At 42.6% G+C, this 16,678-nt stretch overlaps 1 protein-coding gene across 8 annotated transcripts in view; it reads left to right on the top strand.

The window, feature by feature from the left end:
* The window catches only part of CYP4F22 (cytochrome P450 family 4 subfamily F member 22), a 517,355-nt gene that overhangs the window by 449,095 nt on the left and 51,582 nt on the right, over nt 1-16,678 (top strand). For all 8 annotated transcript variants that reach the window (XM_069603853.1, XM_069603852.1, XM_069603851.1 and 5 more), the window contains exons 7-9: nt 775-1,042; nt 10,279-10,345; nt 11,704-11,833. In XM_069603853.1, the coding sequence (XP_069459954.1) occupies nt 775-1,042; nt 10,279-10,345; nt 11,704-11,833 (465 nt within the window). The remainder of the gene's footprint in view (nt 1-774; nt 1,043-10,278; nt 10,346-11,703; nt 11,834-16,678) is intronic.

The raw sequence follows: 16,678 nt of genomic DNA, 5'->3' as shown, positions 1-16,678 counted from the left end.
ACTGGGCTATCTTTCAATTTCTCACTTGGCATTGACATGTCTCTCAGGAAGTTTCTGTCACTGACTGTAGAACTGGGCAGTGTCATTACCTGAAGAGACCGATCTCTGTAGGCAACTACACTGTTACTGGCTCCAGAACCATGCCCCCCTGGATAGTATAATGTGCAAGCATCTGTATAGCTTAATTAGAGACAGCATAAACATCATGGAGATTTTGGACACATTCTTGCCATTTGGTGTAGGTTTAGGCAGAATTGTGCACATTTCGTGTGGGGTGATGTGTGATTTACTCTTATTTTGACCTTCTGTATGAGCATGAGGATCACAATCTTTGCTTTAACTTCTCACAGAAGGTTGTGTGCTAAATGGTCAACCAAAGGTTTATCTGGAATTTTCTACACAACTGTAACAGGGCATTGCATAACTCTTTCTAGGCCCTGATCTTATTCTGGTTCCGGTTTTAAAATGACCGACAGGGTTGTGAGCCATACATACTTACAGGACAGACCCTCAGAACAGGCTACGGGAGGAGAATTATTGGATGTTCTCTTGTACTCTTCCCCACCACTGTCTGTGTAAAACATCTAGCTATGTAGCCTGTAGTTCCAGGGGGAATACTGCACACTTTTTAGATGATATACTGTGTCATAGGTGGTTGCTTAGAAGTATTCCTAGAGAACTGTCAGGTTGCAAAATATTGAACAAAATCAAATTCTAAAAGGAGGGGCAAAAGGATCTGATGATGCATTCGAAATAAATGTTGTCTTATTTCAGGAAACCAAGTGACTACATTGCAGCTATCTACGAGCTCAGTTCACTGATTGTGAAGCGAGAACACTGTTTACCACATCATGTGGACTTCATCTATTACCACTCCAGCAATGGAAGACGTTTCAAGCGTGCCTGTGAGCTTGTACATCAGTTCACGCAAAACGTGATTCAGGAGCGAAGGCAGGCACTAAGCGAGCAGGGGACAGAAGCCTGGCTGAAATCGAAGCAGGGAAAGCCAAAGGACTTCATTGACATTCTGCTTTTGTCCAAGGTTGGTGAACTTTCATCGTTGAGCTGAGCTTTGGGGACTGTTGCTAGAATGTAATCAAATGTTGAATGGGAATTTAATTTCAGGACACTGACTGATCTCTTTAGGCAGATCCTGAATGAAAAAGAATATAGCCTGGCTCCGGAAGGAAATCTGTAAGGTCCAAATGGGTCGCAAACAGAATCTTCATGTGTAACAGAAGGATCTGATTGGATAAAGGGAAGGACTAGACATGATTATCATAGTGTTAAGAGGATCAGAAAGGCAACAGGAAAGATCATAAAGATGACACGATAAGATATTTGACACAAATGTTTATTAAAGGTACTCAAATAATCAAAGTGTGCAGTGAGGACCTGGAGGGAAATTGTGAGGATCAAAATGGGAACCAGAAGGATCAGAAATGGAAGAAACCATTAGCAGAAAATGGAGGGAGGAAGCCATGCAAGGGAAACCTAATGATGAGTAGCAGAAAGGTAAATCTCAATAACATTGCTAAGTAGCAACACCTGAAAATGAAAGGACAGTTTGTGGAAAATTATAGAAGTGAAATAAATTATTATGGGTTCTCCGGTAGGTAGAAAAAGGAAAGGTTGCATTACAACCATGTTGCTCAGGGAAGCATGCACCTTAATACCACAATGTATAAGAGCATGGACATAATTTCACAAGATCAGCATATATTCTATATGCTATGTTTTCAAGATTTCAGAATTTTGCGGTTTCATGGCCAAGCCTCATCGGTTTTGCATATTGTGTTGGTTCATTTATTTGCATTTCGAGACATTAGGAAAGTGCACACTTTTTCTGTGAATTTGCCATAATTGGTACTTAGGGTTATAGTACTTTTAAAATAGATTTTGAAAGGGAATAAAAGTATTAAAGAGCTAGCATGGTATATTATGGTATTTAATAACATTTATTTTAGCAATCTCAAAAATGTAATTGAGTGAAAAAAGACCCGAGCACTAGTTCTGACGAGCGGCAGCCAGCCCATTTAGGTGAAAGGTGGTGAAGATGTAAAATGAATCATCTCGTACTTGCAGACTCTGTTCAGCCACTCCTATCTTTTTAAGAACTAGGGTATTATCCGTTCCTCTAGTCCATATCTGGTCCATACCAACCTCCCCAATATGCCATCTCTGGATCACACCATGCGTTCTATGTCTAGTTTATACCAACCTCCACAATATGCCATCTCTGGATCACACCATTCTTTCCATATCTGATTCGAACCAACCTCCCGAATATGCCATCTCTGGATCACACCATTCTTTCCATATCTGGTTCGTACCAACCTCCATGATATGCCATCTCTGGATCACACCATTCTTTCAATATCTGGTTCGTACCATGCTCCTCAATATGCCATCACTGGATCACACAATTATTTCCATATCTGCTTCACACCATCCTCCCCAATATTCCATGTCTGGATCACACCATTCTTTCCAGTTCTGGTTCATACCAACCTCCCCAATATGTCATCTCTGCATCCCACCATGCTTTCCAACCTCAACAATATGCTATCTCTGGATCACATCATTCTTTCCATATCTGGTTCGTACCATCTCCCCAATATGCAATCATTGGATCACACCATTCTTTCCATATCTGCTTCTAGACCATCCTCACCAACATGCCATCTCTGGCTCACACTATTCTTTCCATATCTGGTTCGTACCAACCTCCACAATATTCCATTTCTGGATCACACTATTCTTTCCATATCTGGTTCATTACATTCATCTGTTTCAAGTACTGAATAACTCTGCTTTGTGTAATCTTTGTAGAACCTCCAGGTCATACATTCAGTTACCTGCACAGTAGAGTCTGCCTTTACTCTTTGCCTGTGGAATTACATTTGTTCACTAGAAATTTCGAAAATGTACAGTGATAAACTCTTTCCATATCCGCTCATTCAATGTCTCCTCACTTTTGTCACCCTAAAAAAGACAACTTGCACAATTACATTGGTGGTCATGGCTAAGATATCATCTCCTCACAGAACCATCAGTCTGCCATAAAAACTACAACTTTATTTTGGTGCAAATGCTTTTTACTAATAACCACCTTCCCATAGCCTGCAGAGTTCTGCTGAGCCCCTCTCAGCAGTGATTTGGGTTTCATCCAGGTGTGTACGCCGTGAATGTAGTCATCCTGACTGTTTTGCTGTCTTTCGGCAGAACACCTTTCACTCTTGTAATAACTGAGACGCCATCCTCTCTTGCCCATGTACTAATCGGAACCTAGGACACTATTGCTCCAGTTGTAAATAAAATAATGCAAGCCTCAGGCCAAAAACAAACCTTTTATTGAACACAGGCCCTTCAAAAAAGGAAATGCCACTCTGTCTGAGTGACATTAGAGGAAATCTAAAGATTGACTGACTTAAATTTATTTTGGATAAAATCTTCATTCCATAAACACCAGACAGTTTAAAAAAAAAATCACTCTACATTTATACCTATATTCCCCACTGTAAGGAACTCATGGTGGCAACAGTAAAGAAAGACACAGTTCAAGGGTGTTTATTGAACTTAAGATGAGAGCAAGCTACAACCATCAAATAATAATAAGGCAGTCCTAGTGGCGTCTTGTCAAATTAAAAAATGATCTATACTAAAAAAAAATCTATTGCCAAGCCTTGCCTCTAAATTACAAAAAGAGTGTGGGATAATGTTCACCAGAAAAGAAAGAAGTGTTCACCAAATGATAAGTCAGGATGGTATGGCTGGGTCTCCCTTCCCCACGTTTAAAGCACGGGATAAGACGGGACTCTCGAGCACAGCACACTCCTTGATCTCGTCAGCACGAGGTTCACAGTTCAAGTTCAACGATATCAAAACCTTCAGAGGCTAAGTCTCTTTCTTGCAAAAGTCTCTTGCCTTAGAAGGCCTGTGGTGTTTCACAATGACAACCAAACAAAAAGTTATTTTGGCGATCTTGCGCCTTGGACGATCGCTCCTCGCCCTCATGATCTCCCTCCATCGGATTCGGATCTTCCTCACAGTTTGGGCCTCATGCCGTCGGGTTCACTAGAGCCTTTCTTTAACACAGTTCTAGTATTGCTCAAATGATTTCAGAAAGCAAGATTTTCCTTCTCCTAGCTTTCTTTCGGCATCCCTCGAGTTCATGCTTGCCACATTCCACAGTTCACAATCTTGTTGGAAAGCGGGGTTCTCTTCCACTAGCTTTCCTCTGGAAATGGGTCAGAGACTTTGATTGTACAAGGGAATTTACGTAACCCTTGTAGGACCACCTTATGCCACCCTTTCCTAGGGTGTTCTGGTTCTTGTAGTTTCAAAACGGGTCCCGTTCAGAGCCTTTCGAATGAGCGCCCATGTGGTGCCAGACCCCTCTGCACCTGGACCTTAATTGGGCTTTCTTTAAAGTTCAAACACACACACACAAGTTTGTTCTCTTGAAAATTCTTTGTTATCAAAATTTTGCTCCTTGCAACCTTGGTCTCAGCACAGCTCGGTTTGCTATCAGCTTCCTCCGATTCACCGGATGTGCTGAACCCATTGGCTTCTCTGATCTCTGGAGTCAAGGATAGTACCATGGTAGCCAGATTGCATCTCCGCCTGCGTTATCAATGCAGGAGGCCCCTGTGTACCGTTGACATCTGCTTCTGCGCACCCCAGCTGTAACTCCCGATCTTTTGACTTCCCTTTCGGAGGCTTTGCGGGTCAGAGTTGAAAAGGGCAAGGACAATTCCCATTTCGCTGTCCTTCCAGGTCTTGCCGTTTTTCTTCTCCATTTGTACTGCTGGTTTAGTGTAGCTGTCTCCTTGTGTGTTGGGCCTTGCTCAAAGTGTACTGTCGTGCTCTGCCTTTTTTCCCTGTGGGGAAGGCAAAGGGCTGTCAGGTGTGAGTGGTTACGTCAATTGCCTGACTCTGCCTGACCCATGTGTTGGGACATGTCAGGAAAACGGCTCTGGTGTTAGTCTGTTGTCTGTTACATTGTAAGAAAGAGTTTGTGTGGGAAAAGGGGGGGTAGAGATTCTAAATATCCAATAGGGTAGGGTTGGGGAAAAGGTGTTACAGGGAAGGTGACAGCGCGTCTCAACCCTCGGTATCCTACTTTCACTCCCTGAAGAGCCCTCGCCCGGGTGATCCTCCCCCACTGTTCCACCCCCATGAACTGGATCCAATAGCGATGGCCGTGTCCTGGCCAACTGGACGACAGATCTCCAGGGACTAGCAGGTGAGACACCTCCAGGTTTCTCACACCACATACTTAAAACCATTTTAAAACACCCTTCTCATTTATCAAACATTAAGATAAGTTCAGAGAAACAGGAATAGCCTCCCATTGACGCTTTCCACTGAAGGACTAGGTTTCTGATAGTCGGACGTCTGATGTTGTGGTTATTAGACACATTCTTTTTCAACACTCTCTTCCTTGCCTTTCCTCAGCACCAGGGTTCACAGGTGCACTTCACAAATAAAATACCACACCATAGAGGTTTCTGTAGTACAAGGCCACCCTCACAAAAGTTGGAAATCTATTCAAATTGGACTTCGAAGGTAATGAGCAAAGCAAAAGCCATCCTGTACTTGTGAGCCACATATTGAAATATTGGGTACAACCATTCCCTCCTCACGTCTCTAATATGGACAGAAGAGCATCGAACATGTCTTTGCAGCAGCTCATCCAGCAAGAGCAACAAACTGATGTATATTCATTAGGCATGTTCAGATTTATTCCAATGGGCCATCTCTGTTCATTTGACATCACAGTGCATTTATGTAGCAACTCTACCCAGTGATGATTTGCCCTTTCTTCGATTGTTGCCTTAATAACGGACACAGCACTTGGTGGTATCATTCTAGGAATGATCCACCACCGTTCAGCCTTAAATAAGGACCTTTCTCATATTTTCAGACCTGTAATTCTGCCCCCAACAGTCGAAGTGTAAAGTTCTGTGACCAAAACTCCACATTACCAAAACTCTTCACTGCATCATATTTTTGCTGAGAATTTGGGGTCTTTAAAATAACATTTTCTCTAACCACCTAACATTGATTTCTCTGTACACAATTGCATTGGTTCTTGACTTGGGAACGCTCAGTAGACACTTCAAAAAACATTCTACACACTTCCAAAAATCCCACTTCCTTTGCAGACCCCAGACCTCAGCTCCATAGGGAAGGTGTGCCACAGATTCCAGCAAATATACATCTTATTGACCCCCCGACCTATGGTGCAGTGGCAAGGTAGTCCCAGAGGATTGCCTAAATCGATTTCTGGTGCTGGTGATTTAGGGAGCCTAAGTAAATTGGAGGAAAAATGAAAGATTATGAGGACAGACAAATGTGCTTTCTTCATCAAAAAGCATACCATGCTATAATCCTCCAGAGAAATAATGGGCTTCCTACACAATCACATGTAATTGGTATTCAATCCAGCAGCTGAACATTTCAGAATTTACACGGCACAGCTGTCCAGTGTTCTTTTTCCTTGGCCTCTTCTCAGTCCTTTTTTGACCGGTTGTCATTCTTTTTCACTGAAAAGACAACACCTATATATTACTCCATCGTGAGCCTACACAGATCCCAAAAATCCCTGCTCACCACATACCCATGGGTGAGTGTCTGTCTTCCTCAGCATGCTCAAACCAGTCTCAACTCATGACATCCATGTGCGCATCCTTTCTAACAAGCAACCCCCTCCCCAATAAAAGCTATCCAGGAAAACATTTGCACTCTCACCCCTGCCTGCTATCTTCACTATGGTGAATCTCTCCTTTGCTTCAGGATCGTCCTGCTCATCCTAAGGAATCCCTCCTCATACTGCTACTCAAAGATGTTCTGATCGGGCCATTTAGCCCACTATCCTCCTATTACTAACATCCCATTCTTAGGGAAGATTATGGAAAAAGCAACTGTACATCAACTGATGGATTGCACCAGGAGTCTTCAAACTTTGGCTCGCCAGATGTTTTGGATTTCAGTTCCCATCTGCCCTAGTCAATTGTGAGGAATCATGGGAGCCGCCATCCAAAACATCTGGAGAGCCATGGGCTGCAGACCCCTCGATTACACTGAAGGAAATAATCTGCATGACCACCAGTCTGGCTTCCGCACTTGAAGAGTCACTGAATCAACATTATTATTCATAAATGATGAAGTCTTAAAGGCTCTTGACACCAACTCCTGCCTTTCTCATCCTTCTTGATCTTTGAATTGGGTTCTTATATTGAGCTTCATTCCTGATGTCAGCCTCAAAGCACGGCACTGTGGTTGAACCCATGTTGTTCGGCGTTGTCTTGCTTCAAGATGAGTGCATTGCCCCTGCGCTATTCTTCCGGGCCATTTTTCATCAGGCGTTGATCCTTAATTTCCTAAATCAATCATTCTCTCAGTGGGCTTTCCTCCTTTCTCACCTGCAGACTTTCCCAGGTGCATTTGGGCCTTTCTCATCTGCGGCTATCTCTTTTAACTTGAGACTCCATCAAGGCTCCATGCTCTCCAATTGCTTTTACAACACCTACATAAAAACTCTCACCAACATGTTATATTCGTTCACCACCATTCTTCAAACATACAATACGGATATGGCCTTAAAGCATTTGTATCCTGCCCTGGACTCTAACATCATCTCAAGTTGCTTACTCAGAATTCATGCTTGGATGATTGATAACAATCTGTTTGAATGAATCAATAACAGAAATCATCTACTTTGGAGCACATATTCTTCCTCCTCTCTCATCACGTCCTTTTATCATGAGAGCTTTACCTCTCTCTCCACCCCTTTGAAGAACTTTGGGGTTTTTCATGACACCCACTCCTTCTCGCAGTGGAACCAGTAGCTCTGCCAAAAATACCCATCGACATCTTCTTACATTCTGGCGTATACTCCCATCCCTGAACATGATCCAGAGAGTAGGGTTCACTGTTGCCATGATCTGTTCTTGCCTAGACTACAGCAACAGCTTTTATTTGTCCCTCTTAAGCAGTTAATACAGCATCCGCAGCAAATCTTAAACAAAACAAGCCATCTGGTCCATCAAACAGGCCTTGCTAACATTGCATCAGCTCCCAGTAGCAGCTTAAATTGAATGTAAACCCTCCCCCTCTTACACAGAGCTTTCTGGGTATCTGGACTGGTTACCACATCTCCAAGGCCTAAGATGTATGCCCCACCAAGATCCCTCAGATGGTCTCTTCCAGGTAGTTGATAGTTGTGCCTTCCAGGGTAAAAATGTATTGGTGGAAAAACATTGTGCATCACAGGCTCCCTCACCTGGAGAGCCTTCCCTCCAGAACGGAGACTTGCGACTTGATGAAAATGACTCCCACTTCAGAAAGAACCTTCTCTGCCTGGTCTCACAGTTGGCTTATATTTCTGACTTCTATAGAGTATCCCTTCTGCCTCTTTGGTCCTCCTGGCCGCTCCCATGGATGGCTGTTTGTTGTCTGCAAGTCATTTATTTCGAACGCTGGCCTAGTGCTTGTTGTTGCACTTATTTGCCGGTTACTTCTGCCACTTGCCGTTTTATATGTTCTGGATTCTTTGTGCACTTACCTGATCGGAATCTCCACCGAGCTGTGAATGATCAGATCTTCTTCGACCTTTTTGTTCCCTCTTATCTCTGGGGGCCCTGCAGGGGACATTGTTGCAGCTGGCAGTTTATGCATCGCCAACAAATGAATAAACCAATAAAATGAGCTTCCTCCGTAACCTTGATGCATACCAGAAGTGTCATTACATCTGCCAATTTATGGTTCCTCTCAATTAAATACCAAATGTGTAATTTGATTCCCTTTTTCATAGTTCAACAAGTCGAAATTTTTTGATTTGATAGAATAGTATTTATCCATCCAAAAACAATTTCATGACAAATATGTCAAATATGTCAAAATTGTCTACTTCAGTGTTCAAGATTTGTGACTTGCGCCTACACTTTATGTGAAACTGATGCACACTACAAAAAATACATTTAAATTGTTTGACGTCACCTTGAGTTTTGAAAACTGATATGTTTTAGGGTTGTCTAAAATACACAAAATGATATACAGGCATAAAAGATGTTTCCAGAGACACAGAAGGGTACAAAAAATCAAAAAGTTTTGGAGAATAAAAAAAAAGACAACGGCCAGAATCACAAATTCTATTTTAGGAGACACAAGAAACTTATTGGAATGAAAAAAATGGAGAATAGAAATAACCTGTTTCAAGATGAAAACCTTAAAAATAAATCCATGAATGTTGGAAATGCTCTCACTCATCAAACCATATCCCTCTCATTTCATCTCATACTAGGCTGTCCTTAATGTTTCACCCCAACAAATCCATCATTTTCTGGATAATATCCTATTCCCACTCCACCATATCATCGCAATACTACCTGGTTCTTTACTGACTCATCTTCATTTTGCTGTACCTTCTTTTCATAAGTACCAGACCTCATACATACCATACTGTATCTTGTTCCCCATCACTTATGCCATCGTTTATCAGCGGCGGATATGGATCGCAATAGCGTTTTCCTTAGTGCTGTGTCTGGGTCACTTAATCTGTTCCTTAGTCCTATGGTGGATGGTGCCGTACCTTCAAGTGTCCTAATAAATACATCCCCCCATTTCACAACGGTATCCCAATAACACTATCTTAAGCATGGGTCCAATATGGGCTTGATATTATAGCCCTGCTCCTTCACAACTCATGTCATTCCCTCACTAAGATGTGTGATGACATTGGTGAGAAAGAAAATAAAGGCAAAATATGATTACTTAGCTCAGGGTCCTGTCATCACACTTCTTCCTTTGTCGGGCATTGCGTTCTTTTACTGCAGTCTGCTTTTCGAGCCACCTTTGGTGGGCACTCTACCTTCCTGTGTGTTTGCTTTGCTCCTCCGCCCGTATGAGTAGTTCCCCGGCGGGATGCTCTACACTATCACCCGTGTAAACACTCCCATTCCACTGGCGAATGCCCTCCTCTGCTCTCACCCCAACCCGCATACTCCCTTCTCACAGGTGCTCAAGATAGAATACCCTGTATGGGTACATTGGCATAATCGCTGCTGTGGCAAGCTAACCCAGTACGGATTCATCGGTGAATGTGGCATTTTTGGCATTATGATTCGTTTTTTTAGCACTATCTACCCTCTGGTGTGCACAGGATGGATAGCTGAGGTAAGTAGGTGCACACGTGGATGTATTGTGTTATATCCACTGGGTACGGCGGCCCAGATCAGCACATCTCACTTTTCGCTGTGGTGTCTTTTGCAGGATGAAGATGGCAGTCGACTTTCGGATGGAGAGATCCGAGATGAAGTAGACACGTTCATGTTTGAGGGTGAGTGACCGTCACCTACAATTTAAAATTGCAGTTTATTTTCAGTTGGACTTTGTTCCGTGCTCTGTGCCCTCCTCAGTGGCACTATGGCATGCCAGTACTTCAAGTCCTATACCTGTGTGTAGGTTAAGAGGTCTTTCTGGAGGATAGATTGTGCTGTTAGGTTCTTATTTCAGGATCTACCATTAATTGGTGCTTGTTAGTTTGCTTGTGGAGCAGGGATATCTGCTCTTTTATGAAAGGTACAGATATTGTAAAGCAGCCATTTGTTATCCAGGTTGTACCACAGACACTTGGCTAATGGGTCTTTGGATTGTATGATTCATGGTGGCCTGCAAGAAGTCCATTAGACTCGGGCATGTGTGGTGTGTAAGGGGAACATGGAAGTCACCCATTCCAGTGCCAGCAGGATCTCATTGACTTTTATGCTAGGTTAACTAACAAAATAAATAAATACTTGGTGTATTAACACCAGATATTTTCACCTAGAAAACATGTATTTCATTGAATGTACTACATAGGTCCAATGATTAGGCATTACATGTAGATTGCGTAGGCTCAGGCTTGTTGTCTTTCTGTAGTGAGTATATCCTGGCCTGTGTTGTCATGCACAGTAAGGTGTTTTGGCAATGACGTTCACTGAGTTTTGAGTGATGGTGTGGTCGACTCCTTTGGAAATCACTGACTTTTTACAATGGGAATCTGCAGGGTGGGTGTTTGTGTTTTATGTTGTTGGTATTTCTGCTTGTGAAGACCTAGCCTTAACACTCTGTGCAAAGATATTGTTGTGTGCCTCCTACATTGTGTGTGTCTCCCTCTCTAGGGGAAATATTTGTGCAATGTACAACCCTATTATCCATATAAGAAGAGCAGAACATAGTAGATTAAATGAAGTGATCAGAGGGATGTTCTGTGGTTTCCTATCTTAGTAAGGACCAACTAGTAGGTTCTGTGTTAACTAAGTTCTCACAAGTATATATGGAACTACTAAACAAGTACTTGCTTTGCATTGTGGGCCCACACTTAAAAAAAATATCCTCACTTCAATTTAGCATGCTTCTGCAAATATAGCTATGTGTGTTTGTCAGTGTGTGTGTGTGTCTGTGTGTCTGTCTGTATCACACAACGCCCACGCCCTCTACCTGGCAGTCTACGCTAAAGATGGGCTTGTTATGACAGTGGACTCTTACATTCTCTTAATGTGGAGCAACAATTGTTTGTGCTGATTTTGTGAAGTTCCCTGCTCTACAGTCAGAGATTTGTTTACTTGCCGCTTGTGAAGGAGTCCGAACGGCATCAAATCTGGCGCTAGAGCATATCACTGCAATGAGTAACCTGACACAACCTGTGCACCCCAGGTCACGACACATCAGCCAGCGGCATTTCATGGATTCTCTACAACTTGGCCCAACACCCAGAATTCCAGGAAAAATGCAGAGAGGAGATAACCGAGTTAATGTCTGGGAAGAAGCCAGAGGAGCTCTATTGGTGAGTTGCCGTCATGAATGTGTTCTATCCATACACAGAAACCCTGAAAGTCTCCCTCACCATGGATGTGTGTTTTTGGGAGGGCAGGAGTCTGAAAAATGATTTGTGTATTTTTGTTTTGAATCCATCAGGCCCTATTCTCAAATAAAATCACACAATAAAAAAAAAAAACTCTGAAGATTTTATTTTCACGAAATGTACTGAAAACCTTATTTGCAAAATTAGACTGCTTGGCATACATTAGTATAATGGTGTGCCCCGATAATAATGTATGATTGGCTCTTTGGACCAACATGGAGGCCCAGAGCAGATTTCAGAATGATCAGCCCTTTAAGGGTCTTCAATGTGAATTTCCAAAAAAGATATAAAAAGAGCATATTTATCTCAGCTTGATGGATATAAATATAAATGGAACAGTAGTGGTTCATACCCCTGCTGCCCAACTATAAAAGAATGTATGCAAGAGACATACATGACCCATTAAGTGCATTGTGCATACCTGTGCACCTGCTCCAAGCTTTGTAGACCGGTGGAGAAGGAGCATTTCTATGTGACTGTATTCATGATGCGCACTTTCAGAATACCTTTATGATGCAGGTGCATGTTGTTTTCTGTGCAGTGAACTCTTTTGTTGAGCATTCCAACACTTGAGCCCTACTAATGTTTTGAGAATCAGGCTCCAAGTCTCGCTCGTATATATTTGTTCAGTGTCTTTCTAAGTTGTGATCACAGGATTAATGTTCCCTCAGCAGGGATTACATCTTCTTTTCAAGATGTCTGACATTTTCACTGAAGGTCCATGAACTTTATGTCCGGTCCTAAAGAGTGAGATCCACTCCATGTTTTCTGGATATCCACTGTGGTAGTTCAGAATACAGAGACAGACAGTGTGGCATGATGTCTTTATTATGAATCACAAACCCTAAGCTATCCTCAAGTCTCAGATTTGCGGACCTTAACCTATAAAGGAAAACAATTGAGCATGCTTGTCAGGACGTCTTACAAAAAAGGAAATTCTTCTGTCTAGAGGCCTTTGCTAAGCTCAGTTATGTCCATACCACTATAACAGAAAAAGATACATTTAGCAAAGGTCATTTTATGGCCCTGGTACAAGCAAAAGAATGGTGGCTGGTTTCTATTTCTGACCCTGGTGTATCGGTATCAATAGGAGGCTCCCCGCCCCAAGTACTGTCCAAGTCAGAATGCTGATTCTCTATAATCTTTCTCTCCTTTGGACAAAGTACACCAAATGTTTCTCTTTCTCTATCCCACTTGGGGACCCCAACTAATGTCCCCACTATCAGTTGCCTCCTTTTGTTGTTTACCAAGCAAAGTCCTGATGTTATCTCCACCTGGGTAGTTCCTTGTCTTTACCACATCTTGAGAGCCCACCTTGGGGTCTTGTTTCTCTCACCCTGGTTGTTGGGACTGGTTTCTTTCACCAGATATTAGGGTTTGATTTCTCTCACCCCACCTTGGGGGGGGTCTCGTATTTGTCACCACACCTTTGGGTCTGGTTACTTTCACCCCTCATTGGGGTCTGGTTTCTTTCACCCCAGTTTGGGATCTGACTTCTTTCACCCTGACTTGGAGTCTGGTTTATCTCACCTTGCATTGGGGTTGGGTTTCTTTCACCCTGGCCTGCGGCCTCATTTCTTTCGACCCAGCTTAGGGTCAGTGGCATATTTATGCTTTCTTCTGCCCTAGGCCCAAATAAGTTCATGCACCCCCCCAACTATACTGCACCTCTGCCAGACTAGACTCTACACCTTGACCAGATTCGTCCCTTCAACATACTCTGTCTGCGTTATATGATATGATATGGCATGATATGGCATTTATAACGCGCCTATACACAAGTGTTTCAAGGCGCGGCATTGTCCAAACTCTGCCCCTTCATCCCCATTTTGTCCCAATTGTGGCTCCATAACATTATGAGGACATTTTTAAGGTTGCAGGGATTAGAAAGCGATTGCTTCCTCACTATTAATTTGTGCTTGCTACCTTCTATGTTATGTTAAATGAAAGAGTTTTTCATCTCTCTGCTGCCCATGATTTGGAGAAGGCAGAGTGTTCTACTGTTGAGTGCATTAGAGGTACTTGTTATGACCAATTGTCTATTTTTGGTTAGGTCAAAAACAATCTTTTAGGAGAAGTGATCAGAATAAAAGCTGTCTGCCAACTGGGCACAAGTGCTGCTAATATCTGGTTCCCTCCAAATTGCTTGCTGTCACTCTGAGAAGCACTTAGACAGGTCTGTAATAAAAATGCAACATAACTACATTTCTACACCCAGCCTTGTCAAATGGTAAAGTCTACATATGAAAAATATGGAAATGGTACAGACACATTTTATAAAAATGTTGAATAAACAAACTCAACCCCCTTCTAATGGTTACAGCTCTAGTGTGCTAAAATGGAAACAAGGCAGGTAACCTGCAGCAGCCGATGTACCACCAATCTCTTGGGCTGGAACGCCATTAACAATGGCAAAATCACGAGGGAAGTTTGTAAACTTTGTATGGGCATACAAATCTCAGTAGAGTAAAGACAGATGGCGAAGGTTCTTGGAATCATTGGCTTTGCACTCTCACGGTGGAGTAATGGATAATGGCAACCCTGAACATTCATGTGTGGAAAGCAACAGAATTCCTCGTAGCTGCACAATGGACAACTTCTTCACAGCTGTGAAATAGTGTGTACCTTTTTCACACAGTTGTTGTACTCACCCTTTATGGTTTGGGTATCCTTTCACAGGTTTCATGATGCACTTGCGCATTTAGATTTACTCTTCCCCATTTTAACTTCTCTATGATCTATTTCATGCTTGCACCTTTTGGGAGGCCACAGAACTCTTAAATGTGGGGCTGGAGATGGAAATTAGTACTTGCTTTTGAACATCATGTTAGTGCCGCCTGTGAGAACTCTGTGATTGACTTAAGCATAGGAATGTGTTTAATATTGTAAAATGATGCATCATTTTTAGCCTTTACTTTTCTGCAAGGAAAACCCTCATTAATGCGTTGGTTCAAAAAATGCATGTTGTGTATTTCATTATAAAAGTGATTGCTTAACACAGTGTATGTGTGAATTGATTAGAAAAAACTCCAAAGATAATGTGTAATGGCACCAATAAATCCAATGTGGTCTTGGCTGCTTTGCATATTAAAGATCATTTTGAGAAGATAAGAATGACCAAAGAGCTTTATATCTGTCAAATGTATGTGAGAGTTTTATGACTGAATCACTAAATAGCTAAAACATGCTATGGTTGGTAAGTGTGTGTGTGTGTGTCTGTCTGTCTGTGTAGGAAAGACGTTAGCTGTCAGAGTGGAATGGCTGCTAAAAGCTCAAAATTACTCGCGCAGTGTTGTGGATCAGCCAGACTCGGAGTAACAAAATTGGATTTATATTTTAAAAAAGGACAACCAGTAAACTGAAAATAAACTCTAATGAAATGCAGCTCATCTGGCAATCTACCGCTCTATGTCTGAGCTTAGTTGGCCTTGTTGTAAATATGTCTCTGATTGGGGTTAGCTTTCTCTCACCCTGACTTAAGGGTCTAGTTTAGATCACCCCACCTTGAGGTCCTGTTTCTTTCAACCAGCCTTGGGGTCTGGTTGGGCCCTGCTGCCTTTGTCGCATTTCTCCAGAACCACTGCCTTCCTACGTGGTCCTTGGACGGTGCTCCTCGGGTATGTCGCACAGTCGGCCAACATGGCATTGTTTCCTTAGCTTCTTTTCGGTGTTCTGCGTCGATCAGAGCTTGTCCTCTCTTCCCAGTGGCTAGCAGACCACCACGCTGGGCGTATTCTCGGTCACCTGCCACACCTCCCAGGATGAGGTCTCTGCTGGTTTCTCTTCTTTCTTCATCAAGCACTCATTGGCTCTTTATCTTTTCCTCTTTAATGGGGCTGGACAATCGATGGTTCCATAGTGTCAGGCGAGGATGGAGTACACAGAAAGTCTGAAACCATACCAGCCATTTGGGCTGTAATATCATGCGTTTTAACTCCTGTATAGACAACAAAGATATTGGGACCTGGACACAAGGGAGGATAACCTGCCTTTCTCTCTGAGGACTTTGTCCTTTAATGGGAGGCACTCCCAGTGGGATCCTGCTTGCCCTGTCCCCTAAGGGGTGTTAATCTTAGCAGGCTCACCTCAATTCGTCACACCACATGAACTATATTTGAAAACAGTGAATCCAAATGGGAGGTATTTAAATGATGGGTAATCATTCTAAAAACGTGTTGTGGTTTGGACAATCAATGGCCTGGTTGCATGAACCATGTCTAACTGGATGTTATTACATTGAAAGCGTTATAAAGTGAAGGATCGAGGGGTTGCAGAGAGATCATGTTAGCTTGGCCAATACGTGCCGTAGTCTGTTTTATTCATTTATGTATTTTATTTATAAAGTGCTTAAACTACCTGGCCTGGAGGAGGGGGCGAAACATATGTACAGCAGGAACTGAACAGTCAATTGTCCATAAGAGGGTTAGTGGAACCTGGTTTGTGATTCCTACTCCGTGCTACGTCAGGAGCATTAAACATTTGAGCACAGACTGCAATGTTATTAGTGACCTCAAACGAACTTCGATTGAAGCAGTTTGATTCGCCTCCGTCTGCAAACCAATGGTTAGAGTGGTGATATAATGTGATTAGCCCCTAGCCACTTTTCCCATCCTGCCTCAACCTCCAGTCTCTAAAAAGGGGAAAAATGAAAATAAAAGGAGTTAAAGTAAATATTTCAAGAAAGGTTGGAAGGATATGACATGTAGCAAGGGAAAAAGCAGTCACATAGAAGGGTGTGCATAGACTTAGACAGACAAGGCATGGGGC

The sequence above is a fragment of the Ambystoma mexicanum genome, chromosome 3q (genome assembly GCF_040938575.1).
Source record: "Ambystoma mexicanum isolate Mex_15411 chromosome 3q, UKY_AmexF1_1, whole genome shotgun sequence".
In the NCBI taxonomy this organism is placed as follows: domain Eukaryota; kingdom Metazoa; phylum Chordata; class Amphibia; order Caudata; family Ambystomatidae; genus Ambystoma; species Ambystoma mexicanum.
The sequence above is the reverse complement of the archived record's forward strand: the minus strand, read 5'-3'. Positions and strand labels throughout refer to the sequence as shown.